At 33.5% G+C, this 17,745-nt stretch overlaps 1 protein-coding gene across 1 annotated transcript; it reads right to left on the reverse strand.

Moving 5' to 3' along the window:
* Nucleotides 1-340: 340 nt before the first annotated feature.
* Nucleotides 341-12,016, reverse strand: LOC132546831 (gamma-aminobutyric acid receptor subunit beta-3-like). The gene is made up of 8 exons (XM_060210554.1): nt 11,789-12,016; nt 10,780-10,908; nt 9,057-9,254; nt 6,837-7,091; nt 5,934-6,086; nt 4,284-4,469; nt 2,909-2,956; nt 341-406 (listed from the first exon to the last, which is right to left on the reverse strand). The coding sequence occupies exons 1-8, from the start codon at nt 12,014-12,016 to the stop codon at nt 341-343; spliced, it is 1,263 nt and encodes a 420-aa protein (XP_060066537.1).
* Nucleotides 12,017-17,745: the final 5,729 nt, after the last annotated feature.

Here is a 17,745-nt window from a genome sequence, read left to right on the forward strand (position 1 = left end):
AACAAAGACACAAGTGTAAAGTAAATAGTATAAAATTATTAAATGTTAGACTGAAAACAACTGTTTAAAACTAAAACGCATATTAGCTTCATACATACATTTAATTTTGTAAACATTCAAATTATGAGGTCTATGATAATTAATCTCAACAAGGGTTTTGAAAATGTAGTCAAGGTTTCAAATGAAGACAACAACGTAATTTTTTATGTCGCCAATGGGACTCTCTTCCCCGAGGGAAAGTATAAACAATGATAAAATAATATCAATGAATTTAAGCCAATAATTTATCAGTAAAAATTCTATATAAAGCTTATAAGAGATGTCTTTATTAAGGACAATATTACTTTTTCATTGTATTCACATTTGTGTTGAGTGCTCCATATTTCTCTAAGAACAGCCTCTTCTCCTGCAATAAGAAACATTAAGGTAATCAATTTGTCATGTATCCTTCCAGCACTAAATCCATCCTCATTTGCAATTGATAAATCGTACACTTCCTTTCTCCAGTTATAATGGTAATTTCACAACATCAAAAGTTTAATAACCTTATTTTTATATGTAGTGCCTTCTGGGGGAATGGAATTCAGACATCAAACTGATTATTAGCTTCACATGTAAACATTCACCGATGAAATTAACAAGGCACGATTGTCTTTATTATAACCTCAGAGATGTGGATACAGTAATCAGCTTGTTTGTCTGTCCATACGTCCGTCTGTCCTTTTTTCTTTTTGCACAAAACTTGCATTTGTTGTCGTGTTCTCACCGAGGTTAATCTGTGGCTTTATATTCATGAGACTATGGGTTCAATAACCAGTGAAATCTTTCAATATTTTTTTATTGATATAGTTATGGGACTTTAAATGACAAAAAATTACCATTCTATACTTTCTTTATATGTATGTTTAATTTTTTTCAAAGTTATTATGAATGGGGTCATTTGTTGTGATATGATATTTAACGTTGTAGAAGATCTTGTAGTTTAAAAGCAAAAAGAAAACTACATTATAATTATTTTTAAAAAAAATATTCAAGAACAGGCAAAATCTTCTATGTGATGAGCTATAGGCAGAGCCCTTCCTCAACATGTTTATAGTTTATTATAATGTTTCAATGAGATGGATGCAATATACAATCAAGTGAATATTGTCACTTATGTAATTAATTGTATTTATCAACAGTGCAATGTTTCTCAATACATAGCAGGCAGAAGTCTTAAGCTCAGATTGTGATACTGCATCAATGCATTCTTATCTAGTCCATACAGTCCACAAGTTTATGATCACTGTGTGTCCACGTTTGGATGACTTGGGAATGATCAATATCTCGTATCCAAACATGATCAATACAGGAACCACAATGGTGAGTTGGGGCAGAACCCACATAATATCTCATGTATAAGAGAAAACACACAAATTTGTTGAAAATCTCAATACAACCATGAAAATTAATGTGCAGAATGGCATAAAATTGCCATTTTCTTGGCATTCAAAGTCCCATAACTCTTTTAGATATGAACAGATTCCAAGAGATGTCTCATGTGGAGAACACCGGACCACAAATACGCAAATTATCACATGGAAAGTAATAAAATGGTAAGTTTTTGTCAAAGTCTTGCAAATATTGATGAATTTCACTGGTAATCACAGGTTTCATAAATATAAAGCTACATACCAAATTTGGTGAGAATCTAAAAACAAATACACAAGTTATTATGGAGAAAGCATAAAGGAATGGACGGACAGACTGATGAACAAGCTGATTAATATACGGCACCCACATCTCGATGTGGGGTCCTAATTAAGATTTTTTTCCAAACAGAGTACTCTTGACATCTTTCAATGAAACATGCATTGCCATATATTTATGCAGATATAAACAGCACATAGAAATTGTAGATACATACCAATATACAGAAATTATATATATATATATATATATATACAGACAGATATATATATATATATGGATAGAGGCAGTTATATATAGATACAAGATATGGACTTATATTACAACAATCAATAAAAAAACATATATTGGGTTAAATGTTATAATCAAAGTGATTTAAATTAGTTATCATGATAAAAAATTGTAATGTGATTATTTTAAGTTCATTTCCTAAACCCAAATGATAAAACTAGTCAAATATTTTAAAATATTATAATACTGAGAGTAATGGCATCATCCATTACACAGCACACATCTAAAGATAACCCTTAAAGATATCTAGATCAAGACATTAACTCATGTGATTCATCTATCTGTATGCAAAATTTATCCTGCCAACTTGACAAACTGGAGACATATATTAACACAGATGAAAAAATTTGTCACTCTGTATGTGGCCTTACAATGACCTCAGAAACCTTGTCATGAGAGGGCTGAAGAAACTGCTCTGTAGTGAAGCCAAGAGGCAATGAAGCTCTCATGCATCAATTATCTAATCAAGATAATATTTCACTGCTCACTGCCATTATATATCATCCAAAATTTTGTCAGACATTAAGCCAATAATAAGAACCGCATGTTCAACTGCGATTAAACAGTGCCAGGATACAAGAGCACATTTTCTGTAATGACTATGACCTGGCTCTTCAATGATCGATGATTGATTATCTACTCAATATTTCTTTGAAGGAACTGTTACTCTGAGTGTGGTCAAAATCTATTTTCTTACACATCAAGAAATTGTGTTCTAGAGTAAGACACCATATAAGAATGATTTTCCGAACAAGGAACATAAAAAAAAGCATAAAATGACTTTCGTGACAAATTCTATGAATAATTCCATAAAGGAAATGATTTCCATGTACACTACATATAGCCTGCTTAATGTTGATAAGTTACCTCACATAGACACAGTAATTTCTTTTCTTCCCATCAAAGTTGGATTTCTTATTCTAATTACCTTGTAAAATACATCTTTTTCCTTCATGTGCCTTCTTCTTTTGGTTGCCTATCAATAAATACATCAATTACTGAGGTATTACATGTACAAAAATGCCTGTTTTTTATTGCTAAGAAATGATTTATTTAATCTAGGATGTGCTGTTTATACAAGTCTAGATCTCATCAATGATGCAGTGATTGTTGCATTCTCAGCATAAATAAGCTCTCTCAAAAGAAATCATTGAAAAATTCTATTTTTGTCTAGCAAAAGAGTTACATACAACACATACAAGAATGCCATTGACTAACAGTCTTTAGAGAACAACAGATATGGAAAAAGTTAATGACCATGTGTAGCATTAGCAAATAGCTGGTTATCTTAAAATTTACACAAAATGACAGATGAAATACAGGAGTTTCATTAACATGTATCGCAGTTTTTGATGCCCATTATTTTCTGGCATTCTATATTTTCCATATTCATGTGATTTATGTTTTAATTCTGCAGGCAATATGATATATAAAAGTTAATTAAATTTCATTTCTGCTACAAATATAACATTTTATTATATTTGATTTAACTTTCCATTCTGTAGCCATTATGACAAATTTGTTTTTGTGGTCAATGTGACATCCCTGAATCTCCAACCTTTGATGTTTACATGTCGCAGTTGATTCGATATTCAAGGGCCTGTTCTTACATCAAGATTTTCATGCAAGAAGTTGTCAACTGACAAGCTAATAACACAGGATTTTAAATGATGCAGGTTGATGAAAATTATGGGGAAGTTGCACAGTTATCATATGATCTTACGGTGAAAAATGCTATTTCCATGTGCAATATGAAGCTGAATGTGTTTGATGCTCCTTAGTTTGCATGTTGGTTCTGTTTTTGTATACCTTATTCTCATTTAAGAACACAACATTTCTTAAGTACTTGGATTAACAAAGATTTATATGGCCCATTTCAGTGATGAAGCAAAAGATGTTTACTGTTCTGAAACGCCTGGTCTTATTCTCCTTGGATTTTTCAGGAGTCTCCATGTAAATCTTTAGTTTTGTTCATATCTTGCCCTAGTTTTAGCGAATTGAGTTTGGATTATGACTATGTTCACATGTTGGTATTTTCTTGTTGTTTTTGAGAAGTAAGTGTGAATTCTGCAGTCAGTATGAAATATTCATGTAAATTTTTTTGCAGTCAATATGACCAAATTTTTGTATGAAGACCTACTGTTTAAGGTACAGGTATAGACAATGAGATAATGTGGAATATCACAAACTAAGATATCTATATGACAAATTCATGTGAATTAAGTTTTGTTTTTGTTGCCAATATGACAAATTAAGTTTCATTTCCGCAGTCAATGAATATGGCAATCTTATTGTAGACTTACCGTTAGGTATAGGTAGACACCAAAGATAATGTGGAACATCAGAAAGATGACACCAAGGGAGATCATTGAATAGGAATCGTACATGGTCACTTGATCAGCAGTGCTAAATCTAGTTAGAGCCTTGATACAGGCATTTTGAGCAGCATGGAGGGTGAGGAACATCTGGGCACTCAACACATAGATATCCTGTCCAACAAACATAAAGCCTTTAATAACATAACTACACAGTTATCATTGCAATAACATCCATTTAGTGACTGGAAATGAGTTAAAAGCCATGATTAATTATTGACTAAAATCGGATAGGATTTTCGGTGTAGTTAATCAATTACATAACCAGCTGACTGTGTGTTTAATATTCATGAAAAATGAATTAATTCTATATTGCAGTAATATTTTAATTTCTTGTAAATATAAACAAAAATACCTCACTAACCTTATGAATTCGCATAAGAGTCAATATTATTAAATAAAGTGTTATCATGTTTGTGTATGTGTATCTGAGTGATATGATAAACATCGTACACTCCTGCTCATGTGAAATTTATGAATCTTACTACGAGTTTTTTGTTTTATTTTGCTAGAGGTATGGAAAAATAAAACAGATCATGGAGGGATTTTGGTGCCCACCTATATTTGTTCTTTAAAAGTGGGATAATTACTCGTCTTTCCTCTGCTTTTGCTGTTAGTTACATGAAATTTGAAAATTGCTCTAAAAATAGCAATAATAACCTTTAATTGTCAAACATGAGGAGATCACTTGTTTGGGATATTGTTTTTCAAATTAGTCTTAAAATCAAAAAGGTACAAACAGAGATTAAGGAGAACTTTCATTTGAAAGAGAGAGATCCATCCAGTACTTTTAAAAAAAGTAGCAATAACAAAATTTCTTTGCCATAATCCAAGATGACAACCTGTCAGCCATTTTGCATTTTAATAAATCTTAAATTAAAAAAGCACTAACAAGGACTAAGGGAAACCTAGATACAAAATTTCAGAAAGATCCATTCAGTACTTCCTCAGAAATTGCAATGATAAACTTTCATAGTCAAAATCCTGTCAATCATTTTTCTCCCAAGGTATCTTAAAATTCACAGGACAGTTAGGGACCCATTAAACCTTCACATAAAATTTGAGAGATTCGTCCAGTACTGCTACTTCTTTTCTCTTCTCTCCTCTGTTTTTTAACCTTCCTCTCAAGAAATATTGGCGATGATCTTTAATTACAAAATCCAAGATGGCCACTTATTGGCCATTGTGTTTTTCTGATCAGTCCTAAAAACAAATGGACAAAACCAGGGACCAAGAGGAACCCACTTATGAAATATGAGAAAGATCCATCCTGTTCTTCTCAAGAGATAGCAATATCATTTAAAGTAAACAAACAAAAAAGAAAAAAAAGACTTTCATTCTCAAAATGCAAGATGATGTTGGGCTATAAAAAGACATGTACAGGAGAGCAATCTAAAAATGTCAAGTATTGCAATGTTCTGGTAGAAAATTTGATTCAATTATACTGTACTATGCTATGTCAGTTATTTTTGGATAGATCTCAGAATCTTTCCATACCACAGATTTTTTTCTGGTATCAGAATGATCTTTATTGACAAACTGGTATTGTTGGTTTTTATGAAGAAGGATTTCACTCACTAGATTGGTAAGGTATGAGATGGTAGGAAGACTCTGTTTCACCACAAACTTAAATGCCACCGCTGTGAGGAAGAGGGTGATTGTCACTGCAAGTCTATCAGCTGCATCAGGTTCAATTGCAAATGATGTAAATGTCAAACTAGCAATCAGCAGCTGGAAAATTTGGCACAAAATAATTTATTTCCATTAATTTTCACTGCACAGGCCAAAGGAAAAAAAGCAAACTTCACATCCCATCAATACCAGATATTAATAGCAACATATTCAGTTTTTACTGGATGAAGTCCCATATTCCATAAGTCGACACTAGAACATAGCATAAGAATAAAAAGAATTTCGCATTGCTGTCACTGGTACAGAATGTTTCGTTCAAAATTTCTGAATAATGTATATTTAAATCCCAAGGGCACTAGCTTTTACAGTTTGAAATGTTTCCAAGAGAACTGTACATGTCAATTTGAAAAGCAAATCAAATGAGAGAAGATTTTTTGCAAATGCATTTGTATTACCAGAGATTAATTTACATGTATCTTGAGGCATGCTTTTAGACTTTGATTTGAAAACATTTCATATTGTTGGATGTTAATGCTGAGTGAAGTATTTATCAATGTACTTTGGATTAATTTAGATAAGTATAAAGAGATCATTTCTAAAGTAAGTATACACTATACAGTACCAGACAAGAACAGTAACTGTTCAAATACATAATTAACATAATTTATTCATCATTTAAATCTTTTCTCATATATATATATATAAAGGCTTCATCTACAAATTTAATATCAAATGAAATGATGTTTGTTTAAGTGCTGGGTACTGCGTTTTGGGCACACTGGATACCTCTGGTTCAAGTCAAATATACCAGGTACACTTAAAGCTATATATCAGTTCTAATTCACTCACAACAATGAAGATGATGTTCCACACAAAATAGCCAACTTTCCTGGCAACACGACACTGGACATGGAGAATTGGGTGGACCGTAGAGCTGGCATATTCAATGGTAGTTTGGTCTCGATATGTCTCCACATGGTTGTACACATTCCATTCTGCTGCATCCAGGAAGGTTCTGGTATTTATGGAGCTGAGGGCGTACTGATCTTCAATCAAATCCACTTCGTCTCCAGATCGTTCTGCTGATACTGATATGGTCAGGTCCTATAGAACGATAGATAATCACTATCCAGATATTGGTTTGAATGTATTTTGCCATTTTAAGTACAACCAAGGAAAGGTGAAGGTGTTCTGATGCTCTGACAGTCCAGTTTTTGTTTTGCATGGCCACCAATGACAATCAGGTCCTTCATACCATGGGCAGAAAAAATTAAACTTGGTCATTATATACGCTTCCAACGAGCAGGTAAAACGGATACACGTTGAAAAAGAAAGGTACAGAAACACAAGATAAAGTAGAGTATAGAGAGTTGAGGGTACATACAACCTTAGTACTCTCTAGGTTAGTGGAAATTTCCCTTTAGTCAGTAAAAGGTTGCCAGTTTAAACCCCCGCAGACTGATAATGTATGAAGTGTTTTCACAGACTTATTGGCCTTTAATTCATATCATAAACAAAATACACTACATTCAAATCCAATACAGTCACAGGATTATTGGAATACTGTTAAAAATCTCAAATAATTCTGCAAGGTTTTCACATATCATCTGTGTTTTGTTCTGATGCCCTACACAGCCTGTTGGCTGGACATTATTTGACTAAATTAAGTGTACAGATGTCACAATTCTGAATACAAATAAACTGTTAACACAACTGTTGCAGCAAACCATTTCGTACAATTAATGTGTTAAATCAAAATAAAACCGAAGTCTATTCATTAGTTCAACTCTTTTTATAAATTATATGGTATCAGTTTTTGATAGATAACCAAAAGTAAGTGAGATGGAACCATAAACTTAACACTAAAATGCTCCATTTGCATTCTACTTTATGACAACTATGTTTGTCACAAATTGCTAAGGACAGGTAGTATTGAAATTATTTATACAACAGGAGTACATCGCACATAGTAATAAAACCAAAAATCTATTGAATACACAGATGTATTTGACCATAATATTCCATTTTGTAATTTACAACCAAGGATGATGTTGAGTATGGATTTATGAGATCATAACCACAAGGTCAACATAAATTCTTCCAGATGGAAATTTTCTCTTGAGACTTACAAATCCACATTAAAATCTGTTTTTCCCATTGTAGCTTTGAAATGATTGTTAATGTGACACAAATTACCATGGGAGATAATTTTTCAATAACATAAGAATATCACATTAAAATGAATCATGGTGAAACCATCAAATATCTAATGTGTCTGGAAATAAATTAAAAAGGTTGTACTCTTTAAATGTATTACATTTTTTTATCTCTACTGATTTTAGAATCACCAAGAAGATGTGACTTTTCACACCTATCACAGGCATTATTAAGTAGAGTATTCAAAGTATTAGCCAGATATGATATAGTCCACTTCTGTATTTGATTCTAAATGAAAGTATCACAAGAAAATAAAAAATTAATTACCATCAACAATTCAAACAAGCAACTATCTAACATATAATTAACCTAAAATGTTTTGGTTCATTAAAAGAAGTTTAAAGAACCTTTACTTTTAAAATGTCAAATACCCCAGTGTTGGGGTCCTTGTTCTACAAAAGTCCTTTCCTCCCCTTTGAAAACATAAGGACATTTAGACCCTAAATTTGAGTGGAGATCATTATGAACAAAACTTAAAAGTCATGCCCACAAGCAAGCTACAGCTCTCCTATATCATTTTTTCATGGGCACATACAATGACTAAAAAACCCATCAACAATCCAGACCAACTGTCAACTGGAATAAGTTTTTCATGCTTAAATATATGACACAATCGACCTTGTGTATGTGTATCTGGAAATTAGAAAAAGCTTGATACTTCATCAACCTTGTAAGCTACATACCTGGCACATCTTGCATTTTGAACTGTAGGTAACACATAACAGGAATAGGAAAAGTCAACTGAACACCACATTGGGATTTGAACCCAGAACCACTGAACATAACATATTACAACACACTCAAGTCTTTATAGCTGATTATTAGATTACAAAATATAAGAACATAAGACACCTGAACATCAACAGGAAAGTGTTCCAGCTCCAGATTCTCTTTAAAGAATCCTCTAAACCTCCATAGCTGTACTACTAGAGCATGCTGATATGGATGCATGTCATAATGGATGTTGTATGTATTCCTACTAAAAGAAAATTCTCCATCAAGGTTCATGATGAGCAGCTTTGGGGTCCACATCACTGTAGGGTCAAATTCCTGAAATGATTCAAATGTTACATCTGTCATGTAGAAGAATAAAAAATGTGTGAAAATTCTAAAGCATAGCAAGTCAAGGCTAATAGGCCTCTATCACCTTTCTACAGATTCTGAAAAGACTTTGCTTAAGCTTTTATTCATGGACTTTTTCACAAATATTGCAAAATGATATCCCTTAATTTTCAGTATTTATTTATTTCAGTCCTTAAATATTGCAACCCCAGACCTTTTTGCATATTATGTTCAAAGTTTCTTCAACAATTTCAACACATTTAACTCATGAAAAGTTTCTCAAGATTATTCAGTTGAACAAAGTGAAATTTTTTTACCAAGTTATGCTACATAATGCTGGATGCTCTATTGGCAGATGAGCTAAAAATATTCATAATTCACCACATAGTTCACTTGTCTTGTCAAAAATCATCTAAGGAGAGAATTAATCTCAAATCGTAATGGGGTGATGTAGTCATCAAAGAAACATGCAAAAAGTAGTATCAAATGTAAATTGTTTCATCAAAAGAAAATCATAGGAAATGAAAGCCACTGAAGAAAATCAACATTAAAATGGACATTCTCCCAGAGAGACCAACTGCATTAGTTGCAAAATAATCCTTTCTAGCATCAGTAATATCAAATTTTACATTCAGTTATAATGTATAAAATCTCCTCCAAAGATCTGCACTAATTCAAATATCTGACTTTATAAATCTTCTTGTATTATTCCAAACTGTTACAATTTGACCCCAGAGGATGACCAAAACTGAATATTTCATGAATTCTGGTTCCAAGGTAAAAAATCAACAAACTTTACACACAGGTTTATTTTTTATAAATGACTTTCTATAGTTAACAGATATTTTTGACTGACTTTTCAGACTCCATGGATTACAGTTCACAACTACACTAGTACAAAATACTGTGTTAAGAAGTTTAATCTTTAATGGAAGATAAATATGATTGTACTTCTGATGATACCTACACCTACAGAATGTATCAAAAGATAATTCAATAATATTTAGTATATCTATTGCTAAAACTAATTTAATTCTAAACATACCGGGTTTCTTTTAACAGAAATTCTTCAAAATCCAAATATATTTGAGTGCTTAAATTTCATTTAAAATTTCCAATATTTGTCCTGCTCCCTAAAGAGTTATACATGTAAAATATAATGACATTTGTTCTTCTTGGATTTCTTTACAGTAACCCAGATCTAACAATTTTCAATATTTCTATTAAATTTGTATCACTTGGCAAAGATTTTCCAAAACAAGGTTGGCAAGTTTTTGTTTAAGCCTAAAATGTTTTTAGCAATTAGATCTTAATTAGATATAAGCCTTTATATATTATACATGTGCAGCACATTTCCTATTGCCACATTTAAAAAGTACCACCAGCAAGTCTGAATAAAAAGTTAAGTGACACTGTTTCTTCACAGGTGTAAACATCTACTATTTACATTTTACACAGGAATCATTTTTTAAAGGTAATCTGGCCTAAATGGTCAGTATGAAATACTGATTACCTTGACAAGAGTTTTATCCAACAATGGTTCTTCCCACTTAGCCTGTATGAAGATATCTGCCTCAAACTGTTGATTTACTGTGTCAATGTCAGTAATTTTCATAAATGCAACTTTTAACTCTACAGTCACCTGAAAAGTTAATAAAAGATATTGCAATTGAGGTGCATTTGATTATGTAACACAAAAATTAAAACTAAACAGAAAAAATATTGATGGAGTAGAAGAAATTCAATATGACAGCAATAGCAATATAAATATTCTGTTAATTTGCATACATTAATAAACATACTAATCTTCAAATTTATTCATTTATCTACAAGCAAATCTTCATGAGGACAGTGATTATTTTACCACCAAAACAATGGTTTGATGTTACTCATGACATCACACTAGCATTTCCACAGGTGTGTCAAACAATATTCATTACACCAGTGTATCACATGGTAAAACAGGCCAGCCTAGTAATTAGATTGAATCAGATTGATATCTGTTTGAAATTATAGAAAACATTATACTTTATTTGTTTCATATTTCCATTACTGAAATGTATTTTTTTGTAGAACAGCATTAACGTCTATCAATGTTATGGAATACACAAGACTCAGGAGCTGATGGGAACACTCAGCTATCATATAGATCACATGTGATTGTTGTAGTTAGATACTGTCTACTTTCTGAAATCATTTGAAAAACAAATCATTCCACCAAAAACATCAGAACAGCAATAAAGATTTTACAAAATTATGCCAAAAACATTACTCCGTTATCACCACATTGGGAGAAACTTAAATTAAGTGCTGTTCTGGAACAAGTTACAGTCTCTATTCAAAGCAGATGATCTGTCTACAGTAATCTAAAGTAATGAAAAAAAATCTGTAGAACTATTCTTATCTATCATAGAGAATCTGAAAACATAATGTTGGCTGGGAATGTAGAATATACGTGCATCAAACAAGTACCAAAGTGAAATTTTATTGTGGTATTGTATTTGTCAGAAACTTTAGTGTACCCTCTCCTCTCGCCTGATGTCCATTAATGCCCTCGTAGAACTGGCTGTTGACATGCAGCTTCCTGATTTTTGGACCTTTCTGCCTCCCTGTCCCAATTGCTCCAAAACCTGCTCCATGACAACATTATTCCTTTCTAAGGTATGAACAAGCTGCCTGAACACTTGAGCCAAATATCCTTCCTTTTGGGACGGCATATTTGTTTCTTCAGCTCCACTTCTTTTGCTCATTTTGGTCGTACACTTCAATGCTAGGTAGACATCTGCTAAAAAGTATTTTATGATGTTTGTAAACAAACCACATCTATTTACATATTTTAGACTAGCACTGTACAATTCAGTTGGTCTGAAAGTTTGATTTAATTGTACACACAAAGATGCAATAAGATTATGAAATTAGCATATGACGAGAAAAAATCTTTCTGATTTTGAGCCTGAAGATTTTGCATTAGTTTTCTTCCTAAATAAAAGTACATCAGAAAAGTCACTCAATAAAGGAACAACCAAACAAAAGAGAATTTCACTTAGTGATTCTGACAACATGTTGAATAAGCTATAATGGATTCAGATAACCAATAAGACTAGAACAGATAACCTTTCAGAGAAAATTACCCCTTTAGCAGACGACGTTGACCGAAAATTGTTCGCACCGAGACTAACTTTTGAAACCAAATAGTTCGAGATATCCGGATATTTGTATAATTCGAATAATCGTTATATAATATCATAAAAGACAGTATATCTTATATGTGTTATTACATTCTTCGATGATATTAAATGTAAAATCAAAGAAGAATCAACAAGTTATAAAGAGGACACACAACTAAAAGAAACGTAAAAATACCAGAAATTGATGGAAAATAATAATAAAAAAAACCCTTACAAACATTGCATTATAATTACGGACCAACTTGTACGTGTTAGTCATCATGGCTGTTTCGCCACTTTTCTTATGTGAACAACTTTTCCCACAATATTTTAAGATTCATGAAGTTTCAATCCATATGCCTGCCCCTTCCTGAATATCGACTCGTCCCAAAGAAAAGTTTACAACGATATGTATTATTGTCTTGGACATTGTTTACCACATCCAAAAGATAGTGATATAAATTAGACATGTTTCGCTCCCATTCTTTTTTCTTAATTTGTATCAAAAGGTGTTGTTCAGCTGACAAATGTGGGTTTTTTTTTTAGCAATCTTCGTAGCTGATTTAATTGGCATCAAAGAGTTTACTATATCGTATCTTTGCCATAACAAGGTGCTTGTGCAAAAGAATTGAAAACAGGGGTACATAACAACTTTAAACGTTAATCTCATTGGCTGGGAATATTACAAAATAATCGATAAGGAAAACAACCTTTTCATGCGCTTGGTTAAGGAAACCATCTGGATACGCGCAGCGGGCCAGTACTAAACAGGGACGAGAGGGGGCACAGACTCGCGCATGTTGATGACCTAGTGTTAAACAAAGCGTAGCCGAAGTAACGACTGTACATTGTTACTATCTTGTGTATTTTTTGGTCTATAATCTGTTTAACCATCTCGTCTCACGATTTTCGAACTTTGTGTACATATGAGTATAGTACAGCCGAAAAAGTTGGCCGATTACTTACCATCTCGTACTGTACATACGTGTATGTATATATATAACGTAATGATAGAAGTACTTAGCTTGTATGTTCCACATTGGTCATTTGTCTGATGAAGGTGACCGTGTAGTCATTGAAACGTCACACTTTCATTTTCTATTGATTGCGGTCTAAGAACTTCTGTTCTATCATGATGTAAAATATATGACATAGTTCGGTTTTGAGACGTTTGAATTTCGACGTCATAGAATCTGGTGGTGTATACCGAAGATCGAGTACACCAGTACACCACAATAAAATGAACGGTACTGTTCAGGTATTGGTTCTGAACTGCCAATAAGTGGTTGTGTGTTGTGTTTGTCACACTGTTTTTCAAAGTGACGTAAAGGGCATGTCAAACCGGAAACGTCATGAGGACATTGTGTAATCTGCTAGTAAACAAAAAAGTCAGTAAATATGACTGCCACGAAAGGAAAAAACAAACGCTTTATCACTGAAACGTGATATTCATTATAATCTTGCATTCTACATACACGAGGTTTTTGGTTTACGTCGTAGGCTCCCGAAGCGCCAATCAGTGAACATATATTCTTATCGTATCTTATTATACGCTCATCATACTAAACACGTTGGACCCCTGTATTCAATTTTATTATATATTTCCATCTCAAACATGAGTGTGTAAAGTTTAAAGTTAAATAGCTAGCAAAACGTGCATTTAACTCTGAACCAATACTTCTAGATATATCTCTTTTTATCAGTTGTGACATGAAAATCTAGCAATTTAATCCATTAACTCCTTAAATACTTAAATATCGACATAACTTACCACACACCGTTATGGTAATCATAACTTTTCTCTGTTCATCGAAGAAGTACTTAGCAGTATCGTATGGTAATAGAACAAATCGGTAGTAAAACGAGATTATGAACTGAACATATGTTACTCACTTACATCTAAGTACTATCCGTGATCACTATATGACTCATTAGGTGGGAAAAAACTGTTTGAACCTGCATGAGACACAGTTGATCTAGCCACAGCACAGAGATTGATATAGATGACGTTGTTAAAATGTCTAAGATGCGAGTGGCTAGTGTTCTCGTTAGATTTCATAAACAAACTGACGTATCTTCTTATGATATCGAATCTTCTGTATAAGTGCTTTACTAATGTCATTCATGGAGTTGTTCAGATGCATATTAACCAAAAGAAAGTCTTTTTCACATTTTACAAATTCACTCCTCTCTTCACATGTTCTCTAAACGACTAAATGAAAACAAATTGAAATCCGAAATTAATTGGTAATCCTACGAAATCAATTAAGTGGCTGATCTTCAACGGTCGATCGTTTCTATGTGATTTATTACCAATCAAGTTCAGCAATATGAAGTCAGTACTTTGATATCTCGAATGAATTTTTCGACAAAAGAGGAATTAAGAATCTCCTACGTACGTACACTGACTCTAATTGTTGACTTGTGACCACTTTTTAATATTTCGTACTTTTCGTCATCATCCCATTTCATTTACAATAATTGAATCAGTAGAACGTGCATGTAAATCTTATTTGAAATATTTATAACAATCCGCGGGTTCAAACAAATCTATTTCGGGGCCTTAATAGATTAGATATTCTTGTGCTATACTACTGCAACACTGCAGAAGACACTAAGTTTGACAGTTAGCAGACAATCTCGTTGATGAACATGATTGTCATTAAACTCGTTTGGAGTTCTCATAAGTTTAATTTCACAGACTTTTTATTGAAACGGTTCAGTGGATATCACGTGTTTTATGTAAATGCGTGCAGGTGAAAGGAGACACCTGAGAGAGACGTCATCATAACGGAGAAATCTGCTCAGCACCAACCACGTTTGTCATCTGCAAGGACCTCGCAATCACATTACATAATTTCATTGTGTAATCCTTTATCTCTTGAAAACGAAATTTATGGCAAGTCAACATCTCATGCGTTTCACCAAATGATATATCTATGTATCGTAATATTAGTAGAAATATTTCTGTGAGATATTTTATATGTAGAGATTAGATATTTAGTAGTAACATATTATACATTATAAATATCTCATATATTATAAACGATATCTCATGCAATTTCCATTTAAAACAACTAGAAGAACATATCAACATGTCCCGGAACATTTTCTTCGGGCTGGTCAGTACAATAGAAGATTTAAGTGTGACTACACATAATCTAATGTTCACTAAGGTCGACTATACTAAGACGAGATGGTAAACATATTAAAGAGCAAAAAAGAGAAAAAGAAAGTATACAAAATGGTCATTTCGGCTGTGCTCTATTTAATGTGCCAATGTCTGTGCACCCCCTCGTCCCTGTTAGTACTGTCCGTGTGCAGCGTGTCCAGATGTCCTCCTTGACCGAACGCCTGGAGCTTATTTTTGAATTTTTGCTGTGTGGAATGACCTGTAACATGTCAACATGAATCATGATCCAAACTCTAATTCAAATAAACTAGGACAAGATGTGAACAAAAAAAGATTAACACGAAGACTCATAAAAAAGTACAAGGAAAATAAAACTAGGTGTTCCGGAAGTGTAAGCGTCTCGCAAAACCCATGTGAGTAATGTCACGTTCCTAAACAAAAACTCGATAAACAACAAGGGAACTAACAGGTATACAAAAGGGCATCAACTACGCCCAACTTCTTATCACATAACGAAATATATTATTTCCTAGCGAAATCAGTTCGACTTGGCTAAAAATTCCCCATCAATTTCACCAATCTGCATCTCTGGAAACTCTGTATCGTGAGTCTATATATTGGGATGCAGGATTATTGCTCTCCATGATGGAGATGTTAAAATAGGTAAATAGAAAGCATTACGTTTATCATACAGCTTGGTTTAAAAACCCGTCCCTATTAATTGTTGTAGGAAAAGACCGAGGTAAGTGGTTGATGTAGAAGAGTCAGTGTGTTATGTCCTTGATTTTCAATGCAAGTAGGCATAGTCAATATATTTATTGTAATCCTATGATTTCTGTTAAAAAAATAACTGATTTTTACACATTCGTAGAAACAGGAACATGACTTGTGAAGTGTGTGAAATCGGCGGTATCTAAAATGGCTCATGATTGATACGTAATGATGTCTAATAAAAAAACAATTTCAGTAATGAGAATACTGTAGAGGCGCCGAGGGTCATCACAACACGCTAACAGTTAAAATCCTTCCTCAGATGTAAGGCTGTGCGGGTCTGCCCCACCATTTCAGGAAATGCAAATTATATTGTTCAGCTGGCTGTTGTACACCTGGGAAGGGTGATCTGTACTTGCTCCTTATGTGTTGGTACCTATGTGATGTCTCTTGGTGTTGGTTGTATTAGTTACATAGTGCTACCTGTATATCTGTTTCGTACATGTCTGGTGTTCTGTGATGCATATTATTGCTTTACAAGTAGCTTAGTTTGTATTGTATATAGTGCCCTTATCGAGGCATACTGTGCATTTTATAGTTTTGAGTGTGACCCCCTCAATTGCTGCACATTGTGTTAAATCTTGTTCACGAATGTGACCCCCTCTATTGCTGTAGATTGTTTTGAATCTTATTCACGAATGTGACCCCCTCTATTGCTGTAGATTGTGTTGAATCTTGTTCACGAATGTGACCCCCTCTATTGCTGTAGATTGTGTTGAATCCTGTTCACGAATGTGACCCCCTCTATTGCTGTAGATTGTGTTGAATCTTGTTCACGAACGTGACCCCTCTATTGCTGTAGATGGTTTTGAATCTTATTCACGAATGTGACCCCCTCTATTGCTGTAGATTGTGTTGACTTTTGTTCACGAATGTGACCCCCTCTATTGCTGTAGATTGTGTTGAATCTTGTTCACGAATGTGACCCCCTCTATTGCTGTAGATTGTTTTGAATCTTGTTCACGAATGTGACCTCCTCTACTGCTGTAGATTGTGTTGAATCCTGTTCACGAATGTGACCCCCTCTATTGCTGTAGATTGTGTTGAATCTTGTTCACGAATGTGACCCCCTCTATTGCTGTAGATTGTGTTGAATCTTGTTCACGAATGTGACCCCCTCTATTGCTGTAGATTGTTTTGAATCTTATTCACGAATGTGACCCCCTCTATTGCTGTAGATTGTGTTGAATCTTGTTCACGAATGTGACCCCTCTATTGCTGTAGATTGTGTTGAATCTTGTTCACGAATGTGACCCCCTCTATTGCTGTAGATTGTGTTGAATCTTGTTCACGAATGTGACCACCTCTATTGCTGTACATTGTGTTGAATCTTATTCACGAATGTGACCCCCTCTATTGCTGTAGATTGTGTTGAATCTTGTTCACGAATGTGACCCCCTCTATTGCT

Source organism: Ylistrum balloti, unplaced genomic scaffold, assembly GCF_031769215.1.
Source record: "Ylistrum balloti isolate Yb309-2 unplaced genomic scaffold, AGI_CSIRO_Ybal_v1 Utg369608, whole genome shotgun sequence".
NCBI lineage: Eukaryota > Metazoa > Mollusca > Bivalvia > Pectinida > Pectinidae > Ylistrum > Ylistrum balloti.

What these genes read in the sequence shown, in the direction of transcription:
- LOC132546831 (XM_060210554.1), bottom strand. Translation starts at nt 12,016, where the DNA reads ATGAGCAAAAGAAGTGGAGCTGAAGAAACAAATATGCCGTCCCAAAAG. An exon ending in TGGATAAAACTCTTGTCAAG is followed by an intron (nt 9,255 to 10,779) that starts GTAATCAGTATT and finishes GAATCATTTCAG; the next exon opens with GAATTTGACCCTACAGTGAT. An exon ending in GGAACATCATCTTCATTGTT is followed by an intron (nt 6,087 to 6,836) that starts GTGAGTGAATTA and finishes CAAATTTTCCAG; the next exon opens with CTGCTGATTGCTAGTTTGAC.